This window comes from Lepidochelys kempii, chromosome 10 (genome assembly GCF_965140265.1).
Source record: "Lepidochelys kempii isolate rLepKem1 chromosome 10, rLepKem1.hap2, whole genome shotgun sequence".
Classification (NCBI taxonomy): domain Eukaryota; kingdom Metazoa; phylum Chordata; order Testudines; family Cheloniidae; genus Lepidochelys; species Lepidochelys kempii.
In genome coordinates this window covers 85,281,333-85,306,566 of record NC_133265.1, presented here as the reverse complement: position 1 = coordinate 85,306,566, position 25,234 = coordinate 85,281,333, and the positions used below count along the sequence as shown (strand labels likewise).

The window sequence follows — 25,234 nt, the reverse complement described above, 5'->3', positions numbered from 1 at the left end:
GCTGGGGAAAAGGTGACCTGAATGTACCCTCAAAAACACGTCCCTAAAAGACCCCCCCAATCATTCTCTAAACCCCATGGTTTCTCCTGACGTTTGCAGGGTTGTTTGGCGGGGCCACAGGGCACGCCAGGAGCGTGGGAACCCTGGCTCGCCCACGGGCGCCTCGGCCTGGGACTCGTGGGCCGCGGTCTCAGTGCGGGGCCCTTCCGCCAGCCAGCTCCCGCCCCGCGCGCCGGGACCGGAAAGGCAACGCGCCGCCCGGCGCTGACCCGACCCGACCCGACCCCGGCGCCGCGGCCCTTGCTCTGGAGACCGGGGCAGCGCGGAACTCCCCCGCCCCCGCCGCCGCCGGACCGCGTGGGGAACCAAGCTCGCGGGCAGCCCGGGGGCGGGGCGGCCAGAGTGCGGCACGCAGGGGGACGTAGGCTAGGGTGGAGTCAGCGGGACCACGGGACCCCGCCCCCCGCTGCTCGGCCTCATTATCTCTGGTTCACGTGTCCACCCCAGCCAATCAGCGTGGGGCTGATGGCTCTTTAAGAGCCGCGCGCCAGTCACCTGCTTCACGCTGCAGTAGCGGCGAGAGGTTGCCATGGAGATCATTGACAGGGCGGTTGCCATGGATACAGCGGCGCCCGGGCTGTCGGGCGAGCGCCGCGGCTGGGGGCTGCGGAGGCACGCGCTGCTGACCGTGATCGGCGAGATCGGGACCGAGGCGGAGCGCGCGGCGCTGCGGGGCGCCCTGGAGCGGGGTGAGCAGCGGGCGCCGAAGCGCGCGGCGGGGCTGTGGCGAGGCGAGGCGGCAGCCGGGGGCACTTGCCGTGGCGGCTCCGGGCGAGAAGCGCGGGGCTGCCTGGGGCTGGGGCTGCAGCGACTGGCCAGCCCCGCCCGGGGCGCGTCAGCGTGCCGCACTGTCACGGCGCGAGTGGCAGGGGCTGGGGTCGCCCGCCCGGCTTCTTACCCCGTCCCTCACCGGAGCCCTGAACCCCCCCCCCGTCCGGGCTTCTTACCCCGTCCCTCACCGGAGCCCTGAACCCCCCCCCCCTCCCCCCGTGTCCCGGCTTCTTACCCCGTCCCTCACCGGAGCCCTGAACCCCCCCCCCGTCCCGGCTTCTTACCCCGTCCCTCACCGGAGCCCTGAACCCCCCCCCCCGTCCCGGCTTCTTACCCCGTCCCTCACCGGAGCCCTGAACCCCCCCCCCGTCCGGGCTTCTTACCCCGTCCCTCACCGGAGCCCTGAACCCCCCCCCCCCGTCCGGGCTTCTTACCCCGTCCCTCACCGGAGCCCTGAACCCCCCCCCCCCCGTCCGGGCTTCTTACCCCGTCCCTCACCGGAGCCCTGAACCCCCCCCCCCCGTCCGGGCTTCTTACCCCGTCCCTCACCGGAGCCCTGAACCCCCCCCCCCCCGTCCGGGCTTCTTACCCCGTCCCTCACCGGAGCCCTGAACCCCCCCCCCCCGTCCGGGCTTCTTACCCCGTCCCTCACCGGAGCCCTGAACCCCCCCCCCCCCGTCCGGGCTTCTTACCCCGTCCCTCACCGGAGCCCTGAACCCCCCCCCCCCGTCCGGGCTTCTTACCCCGTCCCTCACCGGAGCCCTGAACCCCCCCCCCCCCGTCCGGGCTTCTTACCCCGTCCCTCACCGGAGCCCTGAACCCCCCCCCCCCGTCCGGGCTTCTTACCCCGTCCCTCACCGGAGCCCTGAACCCCCCCCCCCCCGTCCGGGCTTCTTACCCCGTCCCTCACCGGAGCCCTGAACCCCCCCCCCCCCGTCCGGGCTTCTTACCCCGTCCCTCACCGGAGCCCTGAACCCCCCCCCCCCCCGTCCGGGCTTCTTACCCCGTCCCTCACCGGAGCCCTGAACCCCCCCCCCCCCGTCCGGGCTTCTTACCCCGTCCCTCACCGGAGCCCTGAACCCCCCCCCCCCGTCCGGGCTTCTTACCCCGTCCCTCACCGGAGCCCTGAACCCCCCCCCCCCCGTCCGGGCTTCTTACCCCGTCCCTCACCGGAGCCCTGAACCCCCCCCCCCCCGTGTCCCGGCTTCTTACCCCGTCCCTCACCGGAGCCCTGAAACCCCCCCTCCCCCCGTGTCCCGGCTTCTTACCCCGTCCCTCACCGGAGCCCTGAAACCCCCCCTCCCCCCGTGTCCCGGCTTCTTACCCCGTCCCTCACCGGAGCCCTGAAACCCCCCCTCCCCCCATGTCCCGGCTTCTTACCCCGTCCCTCACCGGAGCCCTGAACCCCCCCCTCCCCCCCCGTCCGGGCTTCTTACCCCGTCCTGGATTCCTTTCCCCCCTCCACTCCCCCGGCTTCTTACCCTGCCCCTCATCGCAACCCTGGATGGACCTTCCCCACCCCCGGCTTGTTATCCCATCCTCACGGTAGCCCTGAACCCCCTACTCTCCTTCCCCCCGGCTTGTTATCCCTCCCCTCACCCCAACCCTGGATGGACCTTCCCCCCGGCTTCTTACCCTCCCCCTCATCGCGACCCTGGATGGACCTTCCCCCCGGCTTCTTACCCTCCCCCTCATCGCAACCCTGGATGGACCTTCCCCTCCCCTGGTTTGTTATCCTGTCCTCACAGTAGCCCTGAACCCCCTACTGTCCGTCCCCCCCGGCTTGTTATCCCTCACCGCAACCCGGGATTCCTTTCCCCTCCCCTGGCTTCTTAGCCTGCCTCTCACCGCAGCCCTGAACCCCCTACCCGCCCCCCGCTTGTTATCCCTCCCCTCACCGCAGCCCTGGATTCCTTTCCTCCCTCCACTCCCCCAGCTTCTTACCCTGCCCCTCATCGCAACCCTGGATGGACCTTCCCCTCCCCTGGCTTGTTATCCCATCCTCACAGTAGCCCTGAACTCCCTCCACCCCTCCGCATGCTTGTTATCCCTCCACTCACCGCAGCCCTGGATTTCTTCCCACCCACCTTCTTTACCTTGCCCTTCACTGCAGCCCTGGTTTCTCCTGCCCCAGCTCTGCTGAGGTCTGTCTCAGCCCAAGGCTCTTCCCATCCCTTCCCTGCCCCATCCTGGGGCACGCTGAGGGCTGGTGCCTCAAGCAGGGTTTCTACCCTTTGCCCCTGCCCTCGTTTCAGGGCAGCCCAGGTGGCTGAGGAAGTCAGGAGGTTTATTTCTCTCCAGCAGTTGTGGGTGTAGGAGCTGTACAAATCCATCAGTGTCAGGTTATGTATACTGTCAAAAAGTGGTTAAAATGTTTGTGTCCATTGATCTGGGGCTTCTGGAACAAGCTGGGGGTCATGGGTGTGTGGAGTGGGGGCATATAAAGGACCTCAACTTTGCTCTGATGTGCTCTAAGGCGTCTGGAATTAGAGCTGGACCTGGGGCTATCCTCAGACAGCCCTGGCTCCCTGACACTGTTTACTAATAAACTTACCTGTGTCTGTAAATAGGATCTAGGGTAAAGAGCTCTGTGAGCCTGACACACATCCCCCTCTATGTGGTATTCACTGACCTCCAAGCACAGGTTAGCAGCTTGGGGTGAGTGGTGCCAGGTGAATGCTTTGGTAGGGTCACGTAGGGGAAGACGAAGCTCCTCTCACTCATGTTCATCCTTACATAAGAGACTTCAGCTCCTTAATCAGATAAAGCTTCTTATGGTCTTTACCATATAATGACATGAAACTCTTAGGCCTGGAGGGGAATGTGTACAGAGAGAATATCCCACGTAAAACAGTAGCAATGTCAGCCAGAAGAGTGGATTGCAGATTGTTGGGATCGAGAGGACTAAGAAAGCTGCCTCATGGAATTGTGGGATACTTCAGGAGGACTCCTGGCATGTGAGTCAAGTGGGGCTGGGACTACACTGCAAAGCAGTAGGCTTGACTTGACCTCGGACACTCCAGCCCTGCAGGGTCCTGGGACCCTACGTTTGACTCCTGGGGTAGCACAGTTGCAGTGTAGGTGGAAGGGGGGTTTGCCTTGAGCTCAGGTTCAAGTTTGGGCTTACATTGCAGTGTAGACATACTCTCAGAGTACCTTTTCCAGACCTGACAAAGAGCTCTGTGTAGCTCAAAAGCTTGTGTCTTTCACCAAAAGAACGTCCAATAAAATATATTACCCACCTTATCTCTAATATCATACAGCTGACATGGCTACAATACTGCAAACAGAGTCTTTATGTATAATTTTTTTGAGGACCCACAGACCCTCCTTCCCCTGTATTAGGAATGGAGTAGAGAGAAGAGTTTATACTGTCCCTTATGTAAACATTTTGAGCAGCTGGGTATGGTCATGTGGAAGCCTTCCTGTGATTGTGAGCAAATGGTACAGGGGGTGGAGGCATTGTGATTAGAGAAGACTTTTTCTGAGATGGCTGAATTATCAGGTCCTAGGGACCTGACTAGGAACAGTTCCAAGAGCAGTGAAGATCCTGTAACTGTGACTTGCAAGAATAACATGTTAAAAAAATTTCAGCCTACAATGCTAATATAGGCTGAGATTGTGATTATCAAGAGATGTGACTGTCGATTCTGGCCCAAAGCGGGAGGAAGAACCCAATGATAAAGGGCTTGAGCAAAAAGATATTTGCATTGTCGTCTCAAGTGGTCAGAACACTGTCAAACCTGTGGGGCCCCTCCAGTGTGTCTTTGTGCTTGTGAAATTCCTTTATTGCCATTAGACGGATATGCTTTAAACAGTGTTCTAAAACACCATTATTAGACCTGGAAATTGGGGATATCTTTAGATTCTAAACCCATCCCGCTAGGGGAAAGTAGCTTGATATCACTCTGGATTACTAGTTATGCATATTTATTGTGTTATGACAGTAGTACCTGTGGCCAACTGAGACTGGCACCCCATTGTGTACTGTACAAGGCACTGTACAAACAATGAGACAGTCCCTGCCCCAGAGACCGTACAATCTATATAGAGAAGACAAAGGTTAGGGATATAACTTACAAGTTGCTCTAATGAGTCAGGAATTGTAGACAGCAAGTCACTTCTTGCCATCTACGTAATGCTGCCAGGGAATCTTGCTCTAAAGATTGGTGGTATTTATTTATATTACGGTAGGGCCCACATGCTCCAGTGATAAATCAAAACAGTCATTCTGGGTTAGACCAAAAGTCCATCTAGCCTAGGATCCTGTCTTCCGACAGTGGCCGGTGTCAGAGGGAATGACCAGAAGAGGTCATCATCAAGTGATCCATCCCCTGTCGCCCATTCCCAGCTTCTGGCAAACAGAGGCTAGGGACACTATCCCTGCCATCCTGGCTAATAGCCATTCATGGACCTAGCCTCCATGAACTTATCTAGTTCTTTTTTGAACCCTATTATAGTCTTGGCCTTCACAACATCCTCTAGCAAGGAGTTCCACAGGTTGACTGTGCATTGTGTGAAAAAAATACTTCCTTTTGTTTGTTTTAAACCTGCTGCCTGTTAATTTCATGTGGTGACCCCTAGTTCTTGTGTTATGAGGAGTAAATACTTCCTTATTTACTTTCTCCACACCAGTTATGATTTTATACATCTCAGTCATATCCCCCATGGTCTGTTTTCCAAGCTGAAAAGTCCTAAACTTATTAATCTCTCCTCATATGGAAGCTGTTCCATACTCCTAATCATTTGTTGCATAATGACAAGTTTCAGAGTAGCAGCCGTGTTAGTCTGTATTCGCAAAAAGAAAAGGAGTACTTGTGGCACCTTAGAGACTAACAAATTTATTTGAGCATAAGCTTTCATGAACTACAGCTCACTTATCGGATGCATCTGATGAAGTCAGCTGTAGCTCACGAAAGTTTATGCTCAAATAAATTTTAGTCTCTAAAGGTGCCGCAAATAAGTACTCCTTTTCATTTTTGTTGCCCTTTTCTAAACCTTTTCCAATTCAAATATATCTTTTCTGAGATGGGATGACCACATCTGCATGCAGTATTTAAGATGTGGGCATACCATGGATTTTTTTAGAGGCAATATGATATTTTCTGTCCTATTATCTATCCCTTTCTGAATGATTCCCAACATTCTGTTTGCTTTTTTGCCTGCCGCTGCACATTGAGTGGATGTTTTCAGAGAAACATCTACAATGACTCCTAGAGCTCTTGAGTGGTAACAGCTAATTTAGACCTCATCACTTTATTATAAAAATATAATCCCAACTATACATATAGAGCCAGACTCACCCAGTGGCACCTCCTGCTGGCTGTCCTTGGGAATTAGCTCATCAGCCTTTGGAGCGCCCTCTGCTATCTGGTGATCTGCCTGTCACTGGCCCCCGTGTCCCTCCCAGACCTGGTGCCCTTTTGTCTGGGGTCCTGCCCTCCGGCAGTAAACCCCAACAATCTCTGAGGGTCTCCCCTCCCCAGGGAACCCCTACCCACTCCCCCACCTCACCTCAGTCTTGGCTATTGCCAGTCTTCGCTTAGCCCCACTCCCTGGGGCAGACTGCAGTGTATCAGTCACTCATCACAGGCAAGGGGGTTTGGACCTGCTGCCTCTGTCTACCCGTGGGCTGCCCCCATGCACCCCAGCACCTAATAGGTCCTGATCTAGGCCTCACAGCCGGGGGCGGGTTCCAGGCTGGCGCTCCCAAGGCCTTTCCTCCTCATGTCCCTGCAGCCAGACCCTTCCCTCTCTGAACACAGACAGAGATTCTGGCTAAGCTTCAGCCTAGCAGCCCCTTTATAGGCCCAGCTGCGGCCTGACTGGGGCATAGCCTAGCTTCTCTTGGCCTGAGCCCTGGCTCTCTCCCAGGGCTGGCTTTTAACCCACAGAGCAGGAGCAGGTAACCACCCCACTACAGTTTTCCAATGTGCATTACTTTGCATTTGTCAACACTGAATTTCATCTGCCATTTTGTTGCCCAGTCACCCAGTTTTGTGAGATCCCTTTTTAATTCTTCACAGTCTGCTTTGGACTTAACTATCTTGAGTAGTTTTGTATTATCTGCAAGTTTTGCCACCTCACTGTTTACCCCTTTTTCCAGATCGTTTATGAATATGTTGAATAGGACTGGGCCCGGTACAGACCCCTGGAGGACACCACTGTTTACCTCTCCCCATTCTGAAAACTGACCATTTATTCCTGCCCCTTGTTTGCTATCTTTTAACCAATTACCGATCCATGAGAGGACCTTCCCTCTTATCCCATGTCAGCTTATTTTGCTTAAGAGCCTTTGGTGAGGGACCTAGTCAAAGACTTTATGAAAATCTAAGTACACTATATCCACTGGATCATAGAATCATAGAATCATAGAATATCAGGGTTGGAAGGGACCCCAGAAGGTCATCTAGTCCAACCCCCTGCTCAAAGCAGGACCAATTCCCAGTTAAATCATCCCAGCCAGGGCTTTGTCAAGCCTGACCTTAAAAACCTCTAAGGAAGGAGATTCTACCACCTCCCTAGGTAACGCATTCCAGTGTTTCACCACCCTCTTAGTGAAAAAGTTTTTCCTAATATCCAATCTAAACCTCCCCCACTGCAACTTCAGACCATTACTCCTCGTTCTGTCATCTGCTACCATTGAGAACAGTCTAGAGCCATCCTCTTTGGAACCCCCTTTCAGGTAGTTGAAAGCAGCTATCAAATCCCCCCTCATTCTTCTCTTCTGCAGGCTAAACAATCCCAGCTCCCTCAGCCTCTCCTCATAACTCATGTGTTCCAGACCCCTAATCATTTTTGTTGCCCTTCGCTGGACTCTCTCCAATTTATCCACATCCTTCTTGAAGTGTGGGGCCCAAAACTGCACACAGTACTCCAGATGAGGCCTCACCAATGTCGAATAGAGGGGAACGATCACGTCCCTCGATCTGCTCGCTATGCCCCTACTTATACATCCCAAAATGCCATTGGCCTTCTTGGCAACAAGGGCACACTGCTGACTCATATCCAGCTTCTCGTCCACTGTCACCCCTAGGTCCTTTTCTGCAGAACTGCTGCCTAGCCATTCGGTCCCTAGTCTGTAGCTGTGCATTCGGTTCTTCCGTCCTAAGTGCAGGACCCTGCACTTATCCTTATTGAACCTCATCAGATTCCTTTTGGCCCAATCTTCCAATTGGTCTAGGTCCTTCTGTATCCTATCCCTCCCCTCCAGCGTATCTACCACTCCTCCCAGTTTAGTATCATCCGCAAATTTGCTGAGAGTGCAATCCACACCATCCTCCAGATCATTTATGAAGATATTGAATAAAACCGGCCCCAGGACCGACCCTTGGGGCACTCCACTTGATACCGGCTGCCAACTAGACATGGAGCCATTGATCACTACCCGTTGAGCCCGACAATTTAGCCAGCTTTCTACCCACCTTATAGTGCATTCATCCAGCCCATACTTCCTTAACTTGCTGACAAGAATACTATGGGAGACCGTGTCAAAAGCTTTGCTAAAGTCAAGAAACAATACATCCACTGCTTTCCCTTCATCCACAGAACCAGTAATCTCATCATAAAAGGCGATTAGATTAGTCAGGCATGACCTTCCCTTGGTGAATCCATGCTGGCTGTTCCTGATCACTTTCCTCTCATGCAAGTGCTTCAGGATTGATTCTTTGAGGACCTGCTCCATGATTTTTCCAGGGACTGAGGTGAGGCTGACTGGCCTGTAGTTCCCAGGATCTTCCTTCTTCCCTTTTTTAAAGATTGGCACTACATTAGCCTTTTTCCAGTCATCCGGGACTTCCCCGGTTCGCCACGAGTTTTCAAAGATAATGGCCAGTGGCTCTGCAATCACAGCCGCCAATTCCTTCAGCACTCTCGGATGCAACTCGTCCGGCCCCATGGACTTGTGCACGTCCAGCTTTTCTAAATAGTCCCTAACCGCCTCTATCTCCACAGAGGGCTGGCCATCTCTTCCGCATTTTGTGATGCCCAGCGCAGCAGTCTGGGAGCTGACCTTGTTAGTGAAAACAGAGGCAAAAAAAGCATTGAGTACATTAGCTTTTTCCACATCCTCTGTCACTAGGTTGCCTCCCTCATTCAGTAAGGGGCCCACACATTCCTTGGCTTTCTTCTTGTTGCCAACATACCTGAAGAAACCCTTCTTGTTACTCTTGACATCTCTGGCTAGCTGCAGCTCCAGGTGCGATTTGGCCCTCCTGATAACATTCCTACATGCCCGAGCAATATTTTTATACTCTTCCCTGGTCATATGTCCAACCTTCCACTTCTTGTAAGCTTCTTTTTTATGTTTAAGATCCGCTAGGATTTCACCATTAAGCCAAGTTGGTCGCCTGCCATATTTACTATTCTTTCGACTCATCGGGATGGTTTGTCCCTGTAACCTCAACAGGGATTCCTTGAAATACAGCCAGCTCTCCTGGACTCCTTTCCCCTTCAAGTTAGTCCCCCAGGGGATCCTGGCCATCCGTTCCCTGAGGGAGTCGAAGTCTGCTTTCCTGAAGTCCAGGGTCCGTATCCTGCTGCTTACCTTTGTTCCCTGCGTCAGGATCCTGAACTCAACCAACTCATGGTCACTGCCTCCCAGATTCCCATCCACTTTTGCTTCCCCCACTAATTCTACCCGGTTTGTGAGCAGCAGGTCAAGAAAAGCACCCCCCCTAGTTGGCTCCTCTAGCACTTGCGCCAGGAAATTGTCCCCTACGCTTTCCAAAAACTTCCTGGATTGTCTATGCACCGCTGTATTGCTCTCCCAGCAGATATCAGGAAAATTAAAGTCACCCATGAGAATCAGGGCATGCGATCTAGTAGCTTCCGTGAGCTGCCGGAAGAAAGCCTCATCCACCTCATCCCCCTGGTCCGGTGGTCGATGTCTAGGATCCCCTTGTCCACATGCTTGTTGACCTCCTCAAAGAATTCTAGTAGATCCGTGAGGTATGATTTCCCTTTATAAAACCATGTTGACTCTTCTCCAAAAAATTATGTTCATCTATGTGTCTCATAATTCTGTTCTTTTCTATAGTTTCAACCAGTTTGTCCGGTACTGAAGTCAGGCTTACTGGTCTGTAATTGCCAGGATCATCTCTGGAGCCCTTTTAAAAAATTGGTATCACATTAACTATCTTCCAATCATTGGTACAGAAACTGATTTAAATGATAGGTTACAAACCACAGTTAGTAGTTGTGCAATTTCACATTTGAGTTCCTTCAGAACTCTTTGGTAGGATCTAATGAGAAAGAGTCAAATGAAAGAGAGTCCTATTCAATTACATCATGTAATGGCAGACAGCTAAAAATTGACAATTTTTAAAGGGCTTATATACCAATGCTAGAAGTCTAAATAATATGGGTGAACTAGAGTGCCTCATATTAAATGAGGATATTGACATAATAGTCATCACAGAAACTTGGTAGAATGAGGATAATCTATAGGACACAGTAATACCAGGTACAAAATATATTGGAAGGACAGAACATGTCATGCTGGTGGGGGAGTGTCACTATATGTGAAAAAGTGTAGAATCAAATGAAGTAAAAATCTTAAATGAACCAAACTATAGCATAAAATCTTTGTGCATAGTAATTCCATGCTCAAATAATGAGAATATAGCACGGGCAGTCAACAAACATTCACATCCCGTGACCTGTCCATGACTTTTACTATATACCCCTAACTAAAACTTGGGCCGGGGGCTGCAGGTGCTCGGGTGTGGGGGCTGTGGCGCTATGCCCGGGACCCCTGCTGGCGCTGGGGGGTGGGGCGGGCCACAGCACGCAGCCCAGGACCCCTGCTGGGGGGGAGGGGTTGGCAGGGCTGGCAGGGGCTCCCTACCCGGCTCCACGTGTCCCTGCAGCTCCTAGGTGGCGGAAGGCCAGGGGGCTCCACGTACTGCTCCTGGTCCTGCCATAAGTGCCGGCTGCGCAGCTCCCATTGGCTGTGTTTCCCGTCAAATGGGAGCTGTGGGGGTGGGCCTTGCGGGCACAGGCAGCACATGGAGCCCCCTGGTGCCTGGCCCCCCTCCTCTGCCTAGGAGCTGCAAGGCCATGCCAATGGGAGCTCCCCACCCCGAGGTAAGCGCCCCTGGCACCCGCCAATTCCCTGCCCCTAGTCCTGAGCCCCCTCACACAAACCCAAACTGCTGCTGCTGGCCCAGGGGCTGCCTGGCTTGGGCAGCCCCTGAGCTAGCACCAGCTGCAGAGGTCATGGAAAGTCACAGAATCCATGACTTCTGTGACAGACTTGCAGCCTTACCCATAGCTTGAGGGTCACATAGATGTGATATGACACACTGAGAAAGGTGATACAGCTTGCCGGGTCACAGTGTACAGGGTGCCTTGTGATCGTGAATCAGTCTGCTGAACAGAGGTGTGCTTATCAGGAATTACATTTTATCAGTTAGGAGACACTGAGTAAAACATCTCTTAATTGGCAACAAAATGTTGTTGTCCCCTGAAAGCCCTTTGTACAGTTTTTGTTTGCTTGACAGTAAGGAGTTTAGAATGCAGATCCAAATCAGATTGACTTTGGACTTGTCAGCAGCACTGAGACTGAAAGTTAGGTTGCTGCAAAGTGTTAGTTTACTCTACAGTGTGATTGGGATGTAGGATGTTCTTTGAGGGTAGAATAATTAATAAATCTTTATTCTTATTTTGTTTTTTATTATGGGCATGCCTAAACTGAGGTGTTCTCATATAGAGAGGAAGACTTTGAGGACTTTCCTCGTAAACACCAGCAAAATCTTGCCCTGTGTGACTTTGAAGGTGTGCAGAGTTGCTTACAGAATGTGACTACTAATCTCGTATGCTTTTCCCCTGTGTGGTTCAGGAGAACACACAAGTTAGACTAGAATTAAGAACAAACATATTGTTCTTGATACCTAAGCATTACCCGGCTTCAGTGGCATCATGTGGTTCTCTGTGTGAGACTTGAACAGTGACTACTCTCACATGCTATGAAGCAGAGTCTGATCCGAAGGTCACGTTTCTATTCTACTTTGATTCGTCCAGTTTTGAAAGAATGTCTCAAGGGAGTGAAGCTGGTATTAAAAGGAAATGTCAAATCTTATAAGCCAATTAACCCAGCAGGAAGTCAGACAGTTTGCAAGGGCATGAGGAATGGGATATGAGAAACTGTCCCACAAGTCACATGGACCTGTACCCATGCTGTACATGCTACAGCAGCATCCTCAAAGAATATGACCAGTTAGGAAACCTCAGGATGGAACATTGCACGCACCTGTGTAAGGAGAAGGGGGCCTGGAATCTGGTAGAGCAATGGTCTGGTCCCTCTGCAGTGGGCTGAGCATTTGAGGTGATGGTCATTGGTAAGATGAGGGATGATTTTAAAAACTAAACTGAATGACTTCCAAATTGCTCAGAGGAAAAACTTGAAAATTAGCTGAGATACTGAATGAGAAGCCCCCTCTCCCCTTAGGTTTTAAAAGAGGATCTCTTTTCTTAGCATTGTGGAGAATGTAACAAGCAGTGCTCCAGAATAGCCCTTCTTGTTGCTGCAGCCAAGAAACTGTGACTGATACAGCAGCTCACATCAGCAGGAAGTGTCCTGCAGAGAGCCACCTCACCTCCCTTCTGTTCCCCTCCAGGTTGGATTGCTATTCAGCTTCATCTCATCAACACTGCAGAGGTATTAAAGAGCCCCTGTGTTGGGCACATTTATTAAATCACAGCTTGCTTATCAAGGCCATTTTTATAAAAAGGAGAAGTGATTTTTCCCTGCCTTGCCTCAATCTGTTCCCTTCCTGAACTGCAGAACTCTTATTTCTTGGCCTGTGTATGTTATTTGGGGGTGGGGACATAAAGGAGCAGGAACAATTGATATCCTGTGGTGCTGCTAAAACTGATGATGGGTTTTTCTGATATTCTGAGAGCATCCTGAGTGCCATTAGTTTGTCATACGTTCTGCAGTGCAGTCTGTCACCTGATTGCTGCACCATTCCTTTGCAGTGTGTGCTATGACCATAGACAAGTCAAGAAAAAAATTGTCCAGAGTTATTCTAAACAATCCCTGCCTTTGAAACTGTTTCCTGTACCTGTGTGTATGTGATGTGGCAAACTATTAACCCCATTTTGGTGATGTGCTGAGGGCTCGGGCTGAGCTTTGTAATTGCATCTTGTACTCTGGAAGCAGCGCTGATATTTGAGTTTGCATCCTCTGCTGAGCAGTGGCTACTATGTTGCATTCAGTTGACGGTTGTCTCCTGAATCTAGCTATAGTGCTGGAGAACAAGAACGGATTGCTGCAGTTAACTGGATTGGTACCCCTGCTCCTCCAGGGATTGGCAATAGACTCCTTTTAGGGTAGGGACAGGTGTGGAGCTAAGAATTTTTTTTCTGGCTTTTTTGACCCCCTGTCTTTAATGCACCATCACACAGGAGTGGAATTTTCTCTCTGAGATGGTGGCAAAGGTGTTGGGAAGACACACGGAATGAGTACTGATAAAGTTTAGAACCTTAGTTTAGTTATTATGTATTTGACTTGTATAACACTCTATCACTGGCTTTAAGCTGCTGCTGGCTTGCTGGAGGCAGCAACGAATGAAAGGTGAGGTGGAGTTATCATATGTACCAACAGTTTGATTACCATGACACCCAACAGTGGCAAGGTGCCATCTGGGAATGGCTGCTCCTTGTTGGGACATGAAGATGAATTACCTGTAGCACTGTATATGCTACCCAGAAGGTGAAACACTTCCTCACCAAGGTCTGAAGGTGACTTCCCCAGCATGGTGTGACGCCATCTGGTCTGGGAAGAGAGTCTACTCCCTGCTGGGTTATGAAGGCGATTATTTTGCAAAGATTGTATAGATTAAAGAGCAAACTCAAAGGGTCTGAGGGTGATCCATGGCTTTGGAAGAGTGATTTGGTAAAGGAAGTTGAGGGGGATGGTCTGTACTGTGACTCGGAGGGGTACACATGTTATAAGAACTGTTGTATCAAACGGATCAATAGTCAAATTAGTCCAGTATCCCATCTCTGCCAACAGCCAATGCTGAACACTTCAGAAGATGTAAAACTCCCACAGTGCATTTGCCTGATTATGCAGTGGTGTATTTGGTTTAGTCATTGTTTGTGGAACGTCACTAAAATGGAAACTCATTTACTACCTTCTCCTGCCCCATAACCTAGGTGCAGATTTGTAAAGGAACAAATGGAAATTGGCTGCCTAACTGTCCCTTGTCTTTTAAAATGTTCACCATGGGTCCTAAATATGGGCTTCTGAAATAGCATACACAATTTCATATAATCAGCTGGCAGACTTTTATTGACACCTCCATTCCTGGTTTTGGAATTCATGGAAAAAGGCCTTAATTCTACTTTTCTTGTTGGACAGGAATTCGCTCATGGAACATTCATCTTCCCTCTTGTGACCTTAATCAGCAACTGAGACTCTTTGTAAGTCAGCATCTTGCTCAGTTTTCTTCAGAGTTCAAAGGTCAGTTTCCTTTTATCTATATTCATTTTTTTGCTTTTCTGTTGGAGTTTGAAGTTGGTGAATAGAGGATGGAAATGAAATTGGTAAAGATTTTACTACTTAGAAAACAACCATGTTCTTCCCGTGAGTTGCTTCTCCCGGTTTGAGTAGACCTTAACATGAACACTGAAGGTGGAAACAATAGACATAAATATATATCAGTGCAAAGGAATTTAATCTAAAACTGCTGGTCTAATTGTTGGTGAGGGTGGAGGGCTTGTAGAAGAACTAGAGACATGCAAATAGGCTTTTAAACAGAGTGCCCAGATAAATAATTTAAGGCATTGTTGTTTGTTCCTTCTTACAGCACAATACATTATTTCATACAAACTGCTTATTCTCAGGTCTCTTTATAGAGGTAATATTAATAGTTTGAAACTCTAAATTCCCCACTCATGGGAGAGTTTCCAGAAGTAATCACCTTGTTGGGGAGTGTGGGGGGCTGAGGAAGACTAACTGAATGTTTGTTTACCTGAATAGCAATTTGCATTTCATAGGTGTTTATTCTGCTTTCCTGAAAGGAAAGCAGATGAGTAAGTACTTGATATTAAATACCCTTGGCATCTTTGAAAGAGTGCTGTATCACCATGCATTTAGAACTGGCCTCTGTTCCCAGGCTAATTGTCACACTGTTAAATTTCTCAAAATGTATATACATATTAAATATAGATCATATCAGACATATGGGCACAGGCTGTCACTGTGAGCTATGCCTGCAAGATGTTTTTATATCAACATATTGCACCTTGTCAGATTCCTCTTTTTAGGTGTTGTGTGTACTTGAAGGAAGGTGCCATTTTCCTAATGGTCAGGATATTTAACTGGAAAGCAGAGGCCTAGGTTCTGTTTCTGGATCTGCCATTGACTTACTATGTGAGCCTGTGACTCAGTTTCTTTACCTATAAAATGAGGATAGTAAGAATGATGCATTTTTGTAAAGTAGCGGGATATCTGGAGTTAAAGCTCTGTGTAAAGGTTAATGTAGTGCCAATCTTTAAAAAAGGGAAGAAGGAGGATCCTGGGAACTACAGGCCAGTCAGCCTCACCTCAGTCCCCAGAAAAATCATGGAGCAGGTCCTCAAGGAATCAATCCTGAAGCACTTACATGAGAGGAAAGTGATCAGGAACAGCCAGCATGGATTCACCAAGGGAAGGTCATGCCTGACTAATCTAATTGCCTTCTATGATGAGATTACTGGTTTTGTGGATGAAGGGAAAGCAGTGGATGTATTGTTTCTTGACTTTAGCAAAGCTTTTGACACGGTCTCCCACAGTATTCTTGTCAGCAAGTTAAAGAAGTATGGGCTGGATGAATGCACTATAAGGTGGGTAGAAAGTTGGCTAGATTCTCGGGCTCAACGGGTAGTGATCAATGGCTCCATGTCTAGATGGCAGCCGGTGTCAAGTGGAGTGCCCCGGGGTCAGTCCTGGGGCTGGTTTTGTTCAATATCTTCATAAATGATCTGGAGGATGGTGTGGATTGCACTCTCAGCAAATTTGCAGATGATACTAAACTGGGAGGAGTGGTAGATACGCTGGAGGGCAGGGATAGGATACAGAGGGACCTAGACAAATAGGAGGATTGGGCCAAAAGAAATCTGAGGTTCAATAAGGATAAGTGCAGGGTCCTGCACTTAGGATGGAAGAACCCAATGCACCACTACAGACTAGGGACCGAATGGCTAGGCAGCAGTTCTGCAGAAAAGGACCTAGGGGTGACAGTGGACGAGAAGCTGGATATGAGTCAGCAGTGTGCCCTTGTTGCCAAGAAGGCCAATGGCATTTTGGGATGTATAAGTAGGGGCATAGCGAGTAGATCGAGGGACGTGATAGTTCCCCTCTATTCGACATTGGTGAGGCCTCATCTGGAGTACTGTGTCCAGTTTTGGGCCCCACACTACAAGAAGGATGTGGATATATTGGAGAGAGTCCAGTGAAGGGCAACAAAAATGATTAGGGGTCTGGAATACATGATTTATGAGGAGAGGCTGAGGGAACTGGGATTGTTTAGTCTGCAGAAGAGAAGAATGAGGGGGGATTTGATAGCTGCTTTCAACTACCTAAGAGGTGGTTCCAGAGAGGATGGTTCTAGACTATTCTCAGTGGTAGAAGAGGACAGGACAAGGAGTAATGGTCTCAAGTTGCAGTGGGGGAGGTTTAGGTTGGATATTAGGAAAAACTTTCACTAGGAGGGTGGTGAAACACTGGAATGCGTTACCTAGGGAGGTGGTGGAATCTCCTTCCTTAGAAGTTTTTAAGGTCAGGCTTGACAAAGCCCTGGCTGGGATGATTTAATTGGGGATTGGTCCTGCTTTGAGCAGGGGGTTGGACTAGATGGCCTCCTGAGGTCCCTTCCAACCCTGATATTCTATTATTCTATTACTATGTACATACTTGATTAATTCCTCTCCTGAAGTGTGGTGCCAAGAACTGGACACAGTACTCCAGTTGAGGCCTTATCAGTACTGAGTAGAGTGGAGGAATTACTTCTCATGTCTTGCTTACATCACTCCTGCTAATAGAGCCCAGAATTATGTTCACTTTTTTAGTAACAGTGTTACATTATTGACTCATATTTAGTTTGTGATCCACTATAACCCCCAGATCTTTTTCTGCAGTACTTCTTCCTAGGCAGTCTTTTCCCATTTTGTATATGTGCAATTGATTGTTTCTTCCTAAGTGTAGTCCTTTGCATTTGCCCTTTATTGAATTTCATCCTATTTATTTCAGACCATTTCACCAGTTTGTCAAGATCATTTTGAATTCTAATCACGTCTTCCAGAGTGCTTGAAACCCCTCCCAGCTTGGTATTGTCCACGAACTTTATAATTGTACTCTCTATGCCATTATCCAAATAATTTATGAAGATAGTGAATAGAATCAGAGCCGGTACAGAACCTTGTGGGACCCCACTCAATATGCCCTTCCAGTTTGACTGGATAAAAATTTGACCACAATGATCTATGTGTTTGTCACCTCCAGATTAGATTTCTGTGACTTACTGTCTCTAGGCCTGAATGTAGATGCAATATCAAGGCTTCATCTTGTGTAGATTATAGCAGCCCAGTTTAAGGAGATGAGCCTCCTTGAGTACATTATCATTACCTTTGTAGAGGCTCTGGTTCCCACTTCACTTGCTAGTTCAAAGCCTTAGTCCTAATCTACAAAGCCATCAAATGGTAAAGACCCAGCTACTCTATTAAATTCCTTTATTTATTTTTTGTATTGCTGTAGCACTAGGAGGTGCCAAGTAGGATTGGGGCTCAGCTGTACTGAGCGCATACAAACATGTAGGAAAACCTAGTCCAGCAATCAGATTTCCATCCATGACCTGCAAAAACAGTTGTGTTCCTCTGGAATAATGTAGTATATGCAGCATGTGCTAAAGAATTCTCTAAACATATTTTTTTTTAAAAATCTGTATGTCTCAAGCAAAGCTTCCCATAACCAGGGAATGCAGAAGATCAGGAGGTTCCATAGAGTCTGCTATGGAGCTCTCCACAGAGACCTGATTTACCTGGAAAGTGCTTAGGCACTAAAATGATGAGCACTATAGAAAATCCTAAACTAGATTCCTATATCCTGTTTGCACTCATTCAAGAATGAGGGTTTCAGTGGCATGAGTAATTGAGTTCCTCCATACTTCCAATTTGTCCAACTGTAAAATATCTGGTCCCTTGTTATAAACTAAGGGATTAACTACTTGAGATCCTCTGAAGGGAACTAAAGAAAGATGATTTTATTTGTTTTGTATTATTGCTTAGAGACCCCCAACCAGTTTAGGGCCTCATGTGATAGGTACTGCACAAACATAGTGTAAGACACTGCCTTCCCCAGTCTTAGTTTAGGACAAGATGTAGCGGGTTGGTAAAACAAATGAGGGCTAGGGAAGGATGGGGTAACAGTAATACATATTCTTTTGCATAGATGAAGTGTGCACACTTCACTGGTGTAACAAGCAGATCAGTAGCAGGAATGGAGAAAGGAGAGCAGCAGAATACGGACCCTGGACTTCAGAAAAGCAGACTTTGACTCCCTCGGGGAACTGATGGGCAGGATCCCCTGGGAGAATAACATGGGGGGAGGGGCAGGGGAAGGAGTCCAGGAGAGCTGGCTGTATTTTAAAGAATCCTTATTGAGGTTACAGGAACAAACCATCCCGATGTGTAGAAAGAATAGTAAATATGGCAGGTGACCAGCTTGGCTTAACAGTGAAATCCTTGCTGATCTTAAACACAAAAAAGAAGCTTACAAGAAGTGGAAGATTGGACAGATGACCAGGGAGGAGTATAAAAATATTGTTCAGGCATGCAGGAGTGAAATCAGGAGGGCCAAATAACACTTGGAGTTGCAGCTGGCAAGAGATGTTAAGAGTAACAAGAAGGGTTTCTTCAGGTATGTTAGCATCAAGAAGAAAGTCAAGGAAAGTGTGGGCCCCTTACTGAATGAGGGAGGCAACTTAGTGAGAGAGGATGTGGAAAAAGCTAATGTACTCAATGCTTTTTTTGCCTCTGTCTTCATGAACAAGGTCAGTTTCCAGACTACTGCACTGGGCAGCACAGCATGGGGAGGAGGTGACCAGCCCTCTGTGGAGAAAGAAGTGGTTCGGGACTATTTAGAAAAGCTGGACGTGCACAAGTCCATGGGGCCGGATGCGTTACATCCGAGAATGCTAAAGAAGTTGGTGGATGTGATTGCAGAGCCATTGTCCATCATCTTTGAAAACTCATCGCGATCGGGGGAGGTCCCGGACGACTGGAAAAAGGCTAATGTAGTGCCCATCTTTAAAAAAGGGAAGAAGGAGGATTCTAGGAACTACAGGCCAGTCAACCTCACCTCAGTCCCTGGAAAAATCATGGAGCAGGTCCTCAAGGAATCAATTCTAAAGCACTTAGAGGAGAGGAAAGTGATCAGGAACAGTCGGTATGGATTCACCAAGGGCAAGTCATGCCTGACTAATCTAATTGCCTTCCATGATGAGATAACTGGCTCTGTGGATGAGGAGAAAGCAGTGGACATGTTATTCCTTGACTTTAGCAAAGCTTTTGACACGGTCTCCCACAGTATTTTTGCCAGCAAGTTAAAGAAGTATGGGCTGGAGGAATGGACTATAAGGTGGATAGAAAACTGGCTAGATCGTCGGGCTCAACGGGTAGTGATCAATGGCTCCATGTCTAATTGGCAGCTGGTATCAAGCAGAGTGCCCCAAGGGTTGGTCCTCGGGCCAGTTTTGTTCAATATCTCATTAATGATCTGGAGGATGGTGTGGACTGCACACTCAGTTTGCAGATGACACTAAACTGGGAGGAGAGGTAGATACGCTGGAGGGTAGGGATAGGATACAGAGGGCCCTAGACAAATTGGAGGATTGGGCCAAAAGAAATCTGATGAGGTTCAACAAGGACAAGTGCAGAGTCCTGCACTTAGGACAGAAGAATCCCTTGCACCGCTACAGACTAGGGACCGAATGGCTCGGCAGCAGTTCTGCAGAAAAGGACCTAGGGGTTACAGTGGACGAGAAGCTGGATATGAGTCAGCAGTGTGCCCTTGTTGCCAAGAAGGCCAATGGCATTTTGGGATGTATAAGTAGGGGCATTGCCAGCAGATCGAGGGACGTGATCGTTCCCCTATTTGACATTGGTGAGGCCTCATCTGGAGTACTGTGTCCAGTTTTGGGCCCCACACTACAAGAAGGATGTGGAAAAACTGGAAAATGTCCAGGGGAGGGCAACAGAAATGATTAGGGGACTGGAACACATGACTTATGAGGAGAGGCTGAGGGAACTGGGATTGTTTAGTCTGCAGAAGAGAAAAATGAGGGGGGATTTGATAGCTGCTTTCAACTACCTGAAAGGGGGTTCCAAAGAGGATGGCTCTAGACTGTTCTCAGTGGTAGCAGATGACAGAACAAGGAGTAATGGTCTCAAGTTGCAGTGGGGGAGGTTTAGGTTGGATATTAGGAAAAACTTTTTCACTAGGAGGGTGGTGAAGCATGAACTGCGTTACTTAGGGAGGTGGTGGAATCTCCTTCCTCTGAGGCTTGACAAATCATCCCAGCCAGGGCTTTAGTTGGGGATTGGCCCTGCTTTGAGCAGGGGGTTGGACTAGTTGACCTCCTAAGGTCCCTTTCAACCCTGATATTCTATTAATCTTGTCTCTCCACCTGCATATAAATATGAAGTGTTATGTTTGAGTTATGCTGTTACTTTGACAGATGCTTGAGGTTTAAACCAAGCATCAGAGAACAAAGGCCTGTCTCCTTAGAGACTGGCTTGTGGTTATGGGTGGGATTTATTTTTTTTAAATGTAATATTGGAAACTGAAATCCCACTTCTGTGACTAGAATAGTAATTATCACCAGGAGCCTACACTGCCGTGCCAGTCCACAGCCATAAAATAGGATCTAGACTAAAGTCACTGAGAGACTCCCACTCTGGCTTCTCTCTATGTATGTGCACGATCTAATACTTTGCTATTATAGGAATAATAGCATTGGGCTGCTGGAGGAGCTTACATTTTGATTCCCTGTCCCTTCATCATGATGGGAGAGATGCTGCTGGAGATCATGTAATATTCAGAAATTCTTATTCAAGATGCTTGAGTCTTTCTGGGAAAATGGTGGGGAGGATGTGATGGGCTGAGACTAGCGAGGGTATTGCTTCCATTTTTAGGGCAACCGTTTCCATTTCCTAAGTGCCTCTGCCACAGTGCCTCAGCTGAGCTGTGGTCATGGTACCACCTTAAGAGCAGTGCACTCTGTTTCTCTCAATGAATCCAACTTCCCCTCCAGCCTCTACACACTCCAGCATGGCTTCACTGTTTATTCTGCATGTCCTCTGAGTCCCCCTTCCCTTCCTCTGACTGAAATGCATATAAGGCTGTTCCTGGAGTGAGCAAGATGTATTATGACACTGAATTCAGCCCACTCAGAAGTTGAATCCCTCATTTGTGGTGGGTGAAGTTTTCTTGTTTCAGCACCACCAATCTCTTTGCTGCCAGTAATGCAGTCCAGTTCTCTGTGCTGTCAGAGATGAATAGTGGATCTGTTGATGTAGGGTATAGTGGAATGTAATGTGGACATATGATGTGGAGTACTATTCTGGTGCTGTAGCTCAAGGCCTTTTATAAATGGTTAAACTTTCCCATATGTACTGATATATCTATACCAGTGTAACCCTCATGTGGATCCTTCTATTCCAATGTTCAGAGGGCCTATTTTTGGTTTAGAAAATGTTGCTTTGGAAGGTGTTTAATGTAAACAAAAAAAGGTTACTGTTATATCAAAATTAGAGTCTCTACCCAAGGGGTTATACCACAATAACAATATCCGTTTAAATCCACATTTTGGCATATACCAGCACAACTTTTCTGTGTAGACAAGCCCTGAGGCCCCCTACACAGGTCTGCCAATCCACTTAAGTCCAGCAGCACCATCTGTTTCTCTAGGTTGACTGTCCCATGAGCCAGATGAGCAAGTGTGGCTCTGGCATGCCTGGGGAATGGTGACTATATAACTGTATTGAGAAGTCTTTCACTTTGCAGGTTTACTTATTGTCTGGGAGCCTGTGCAGGCATTTTGTGTAGCTTCAAACAGAAAGTCAGCACCTTTGACCATGCAACAGCTTCAGAGGCCCCTGGGCACTCCCAGCCTACAAGAAGAGGGGGAATGAATGGATACTGTGATGGGTTTTTTTGAGTGGAGGAAAGGGGAGGGCCATAACTCCAGCAGAGCTATAGCAGTCTCTCTACCTCATTGTCCTTGCAGACGAGAATTGGCTCATTAAACAGTTGAAAATTCTGGTCCTGATCCCAAACAATCTGAAAACTAACAGCAGTAGGGTCTAACTCCCTGCTCAGCCTCTCTGCTTTACCTTGCAACCTCTTTCCCATCCTCTGTCTTAGTCTATTTAGATTGAGCTCCTCAGGGCAGCAACATGCTCTTCATACTGACTGCACAAATAATAAAAAGAACAAACAATGGATTTGAGACTTCCAAGCTGCAGTACATGGAGCTTCCTCAGCTTTGTTGCCATGCTGCTGGCATTGAGATAGATGTGCTACGAGAGCCAGACAAGGCCAGCTGAGTCCCTGCTCACACCGGTCTGGACATTCTTACAAGAGATCTCAGACCTGCTGTGTCACTTTGCCTTTCTCTGGCAGAAAGAGTGTGTTTTGCTGCCATCTATTGGCTGAAGTTGGGGTGCAGGCAGTACAGCTTTGTGTGATCTGTCCAAAGTGTCTGTTTTAATTTTTTAGCTGTCAGAGGACTCACCTAGAGTTTGAAAACCTTATAGAATCTCAGGCTGTGTGTACACTACAGTTTATACCTGTATATCTTATGTCGCTCAGGGGTGTGAATAAACCGTCCCCCTCGAGCGACATAAGTTACACAGACGTAAGCACCAGTGTGGATAGTGCTGTGATGGCGGGAGAGTTTCTGCCAGCATAGCTACTGTTGCTTTAAGTAGACAGGAGAGCTCTCTCCACTCACCTTGGAGTGGCTATATTAGAGTGCTTAATGCGGGGAGGTGGTAGAGACCCCAGAGCATGGCTGATTCCATCCAGCGATGAGGGCATCACTAGAAGTAAATAGAATCAGCTGGGACATAGAATAACTACCGGTACTTCAGGAACCAGGGCACCTGTGTAATGTTCTTATTGCTGCAACTGAGTAAGAAACCCCTGAAAGGTCAGCTGAGTGGGGAGCCATCAATAGAGTAAATCCCAGTTGAGAAGTTTGATCTGAGAGGTAACAAACACAGGTTTCAGAGTAACAGCTGTGTTAGTCTGTATTCACAAAAAGAAAAGGAGTACTTGTGGCACCTTAGAGACTAACCAATTTATTTGAGCATAAACTTTTGTGAGCTACAGCTCACTTCATCGGATGCATACTGTGGAAACTGCAGAAGACATTATATACACAGAGACCATGAAACAATACCTCCTCCAACCCCACTCTCCTGCTGGTAATAGCTTATCTAAAGTGATCACTCTCCTTACAATGTGTATGATAATCAAGGTGGGCCATTTCCAGCACAAATCCAAGTTTAACCAGAACGTCTGGGGGGGAGGGTAGGAAAAAACAAGGGGAAATAGGCTACCTTGCATAATGACTTAGCCACTCCCAGTCTCTATTTAAGCCTATATTAATAATATCCAATTTGCAAATGAATTCCAATTCAGCAGTTTCTCGCTGGAGTCTGGATTTGAAGTTTTTTTGTTGTAAGATAGCGACCTTCATGTCTGTAATTGCGTGACCAGAGAGATTGAAGTGTTCTCTGACTGGTTTATGAATGTTATAATTCTTGACATCTGATTTGTGTCCATTTATTCTTTTGCGTAGAGACTGTCCAGTTTGACCAATGTACATGGCAGAGGGGCATTGCTGGCACATGATGGCATATATCACGTTGGCGGATGTGCAGGTGAACGAGCCTCTGATAGTGTGGCTGATGTTATTAGGCCCTGTGATGGTGTCCCCTGAATAGATATGTGGGCACAGTTGGCAATGGGCTTTGTTGCAAGGATAGGTTCCTGGGTTATTGGTTCTGTTTGGTATGTGGTTGTTGGTGAGTATTTGCTTCAGGTTGGGGGGCTGTCTGTAGGCAAGGACTGGCCTGTCTCCCAAGATTTGTGAGAGTGTTGGGTCATCCTTCAGGATAGGTTGTAGATCCTTAATAATGCGTTGGAGGGGTTTTAGTTGGGGGGCTGAAAACTTGGATTTATACTGCAAATGGCCCACCTTGATTATCATGCACATTGTAAGGAGAGTGGTCAGTTTGGATGAGCTATTGCCAGCAGGAGAGTGGGGTTGGAGGAGGTATTGTTTCATGGTCTCTGTGTATATAATGTCTTCTGCAGTTTCCACAGTATGCATCCGATGAAGTGAGCTGTAGCTCACGAAAGCTTATGCTCAAATAAATTGGTTAGTCTCTAAGGTGTAACAAACACAGTCTTCAGAGGTGAAAGTTAATAATAAATTTAGTTCCTTATAAGAATTATCCCAAGTGTGAAAGTAGATTACAAATGGGAGTCCTTGCGCTGTTATTCTTATGCAGATTATTACTATTGTTTATATTTATTTATACTGTGTCCCTAGTTAAAACCAGGACCTAACTGTGTAGGATGCAGTGCAAACACAGAGAAGACAGTTACTGCTCCAACAGGTATATAGTCTAATCAGAGACAAGTTGGAACAAGTGAGTGACAAATGAGGAGGGGAGGCATTACACAGAGCAGGGGTGGGCAAACTTTTTGGCCCGAGGGCCACATCGGGGTTGCGCAGCTATATGAAGGGCTGGGTAGGGAAGGTTGTGCCTCCCCAAATAGCCTGGCCCCCACCCCCTATCCACCCCTCTCACTTCCTGCCTCCTGACTGACCCCCTCAGAATCCCTGACCCATCCAACCCCCCCTGCTCCTTGACCCCTGACCGCCCCCTCCTGAGACCCCCCCTCCTAACCGCCCCCAGGTGCCATACCCCCATCCAACCCCCCCCATCCCCTTACTGCCCCAACCCCTATCCACACCCTGCCCCCTGACAGGCCCCCTGGTACTCCCATGCCTATCTAACCCCCGCTGTTCCCCATCCCCTGACCGTCCCCGCCAGCCTCCACCCCATCCAGTTGCCCCCTGCTCCCTGTCCCCTGGCTGCTTTTTGGAACTCCCAGCCTGTTATCCAAACCCCCTGCTCCCTGCCCCCTTACCATGCCGCTCAGAGCAGCAGGAGCTTGCAGCCTCGCCGCCCGGCCGGAGCCAGCCACACCGTGGCGCTGCCTGGCAGGAGCAGCGGACCAGAGCACTGGCAGTGTGGCAAACTGAGGCTGTGGGGGAGGGCGTCAGCATGGGAGGGGCCGGGGGCTAGCCTCCCCGGGCAGGAGCTCAAGGGTCAGGCAGGA

The 25,234-nt window shown here is 48.7% G+C and overlaps 1 protein-coding gene across 1 annotated transcript in view; it reads left to right on the top strand.

Moving 5' to 3' along the window:
- The first annotated feature begins 578 nt into the window (after positions 1-578).
- MAP1A (microtubule associated protein 1A) overlaps positions 579-25,234 on the top strand; it is a 117,321-nt gene continuing 92,665 nt past the window's right edge. The window contains exons 1-2 of the mRNA XM_073304626.1: positions 579-749; positions 14,198-14,299. Of these exons, the coding sequence (XP_073160727.1) occupies positions 590-749; positions 14,198-14,299 (262 nt within the window). The 5' untranslated portion in view covers positions 579-589. The remainder of the gene's footprint in view (positions 750-14,197; positions 14,300-25,234) is intronic.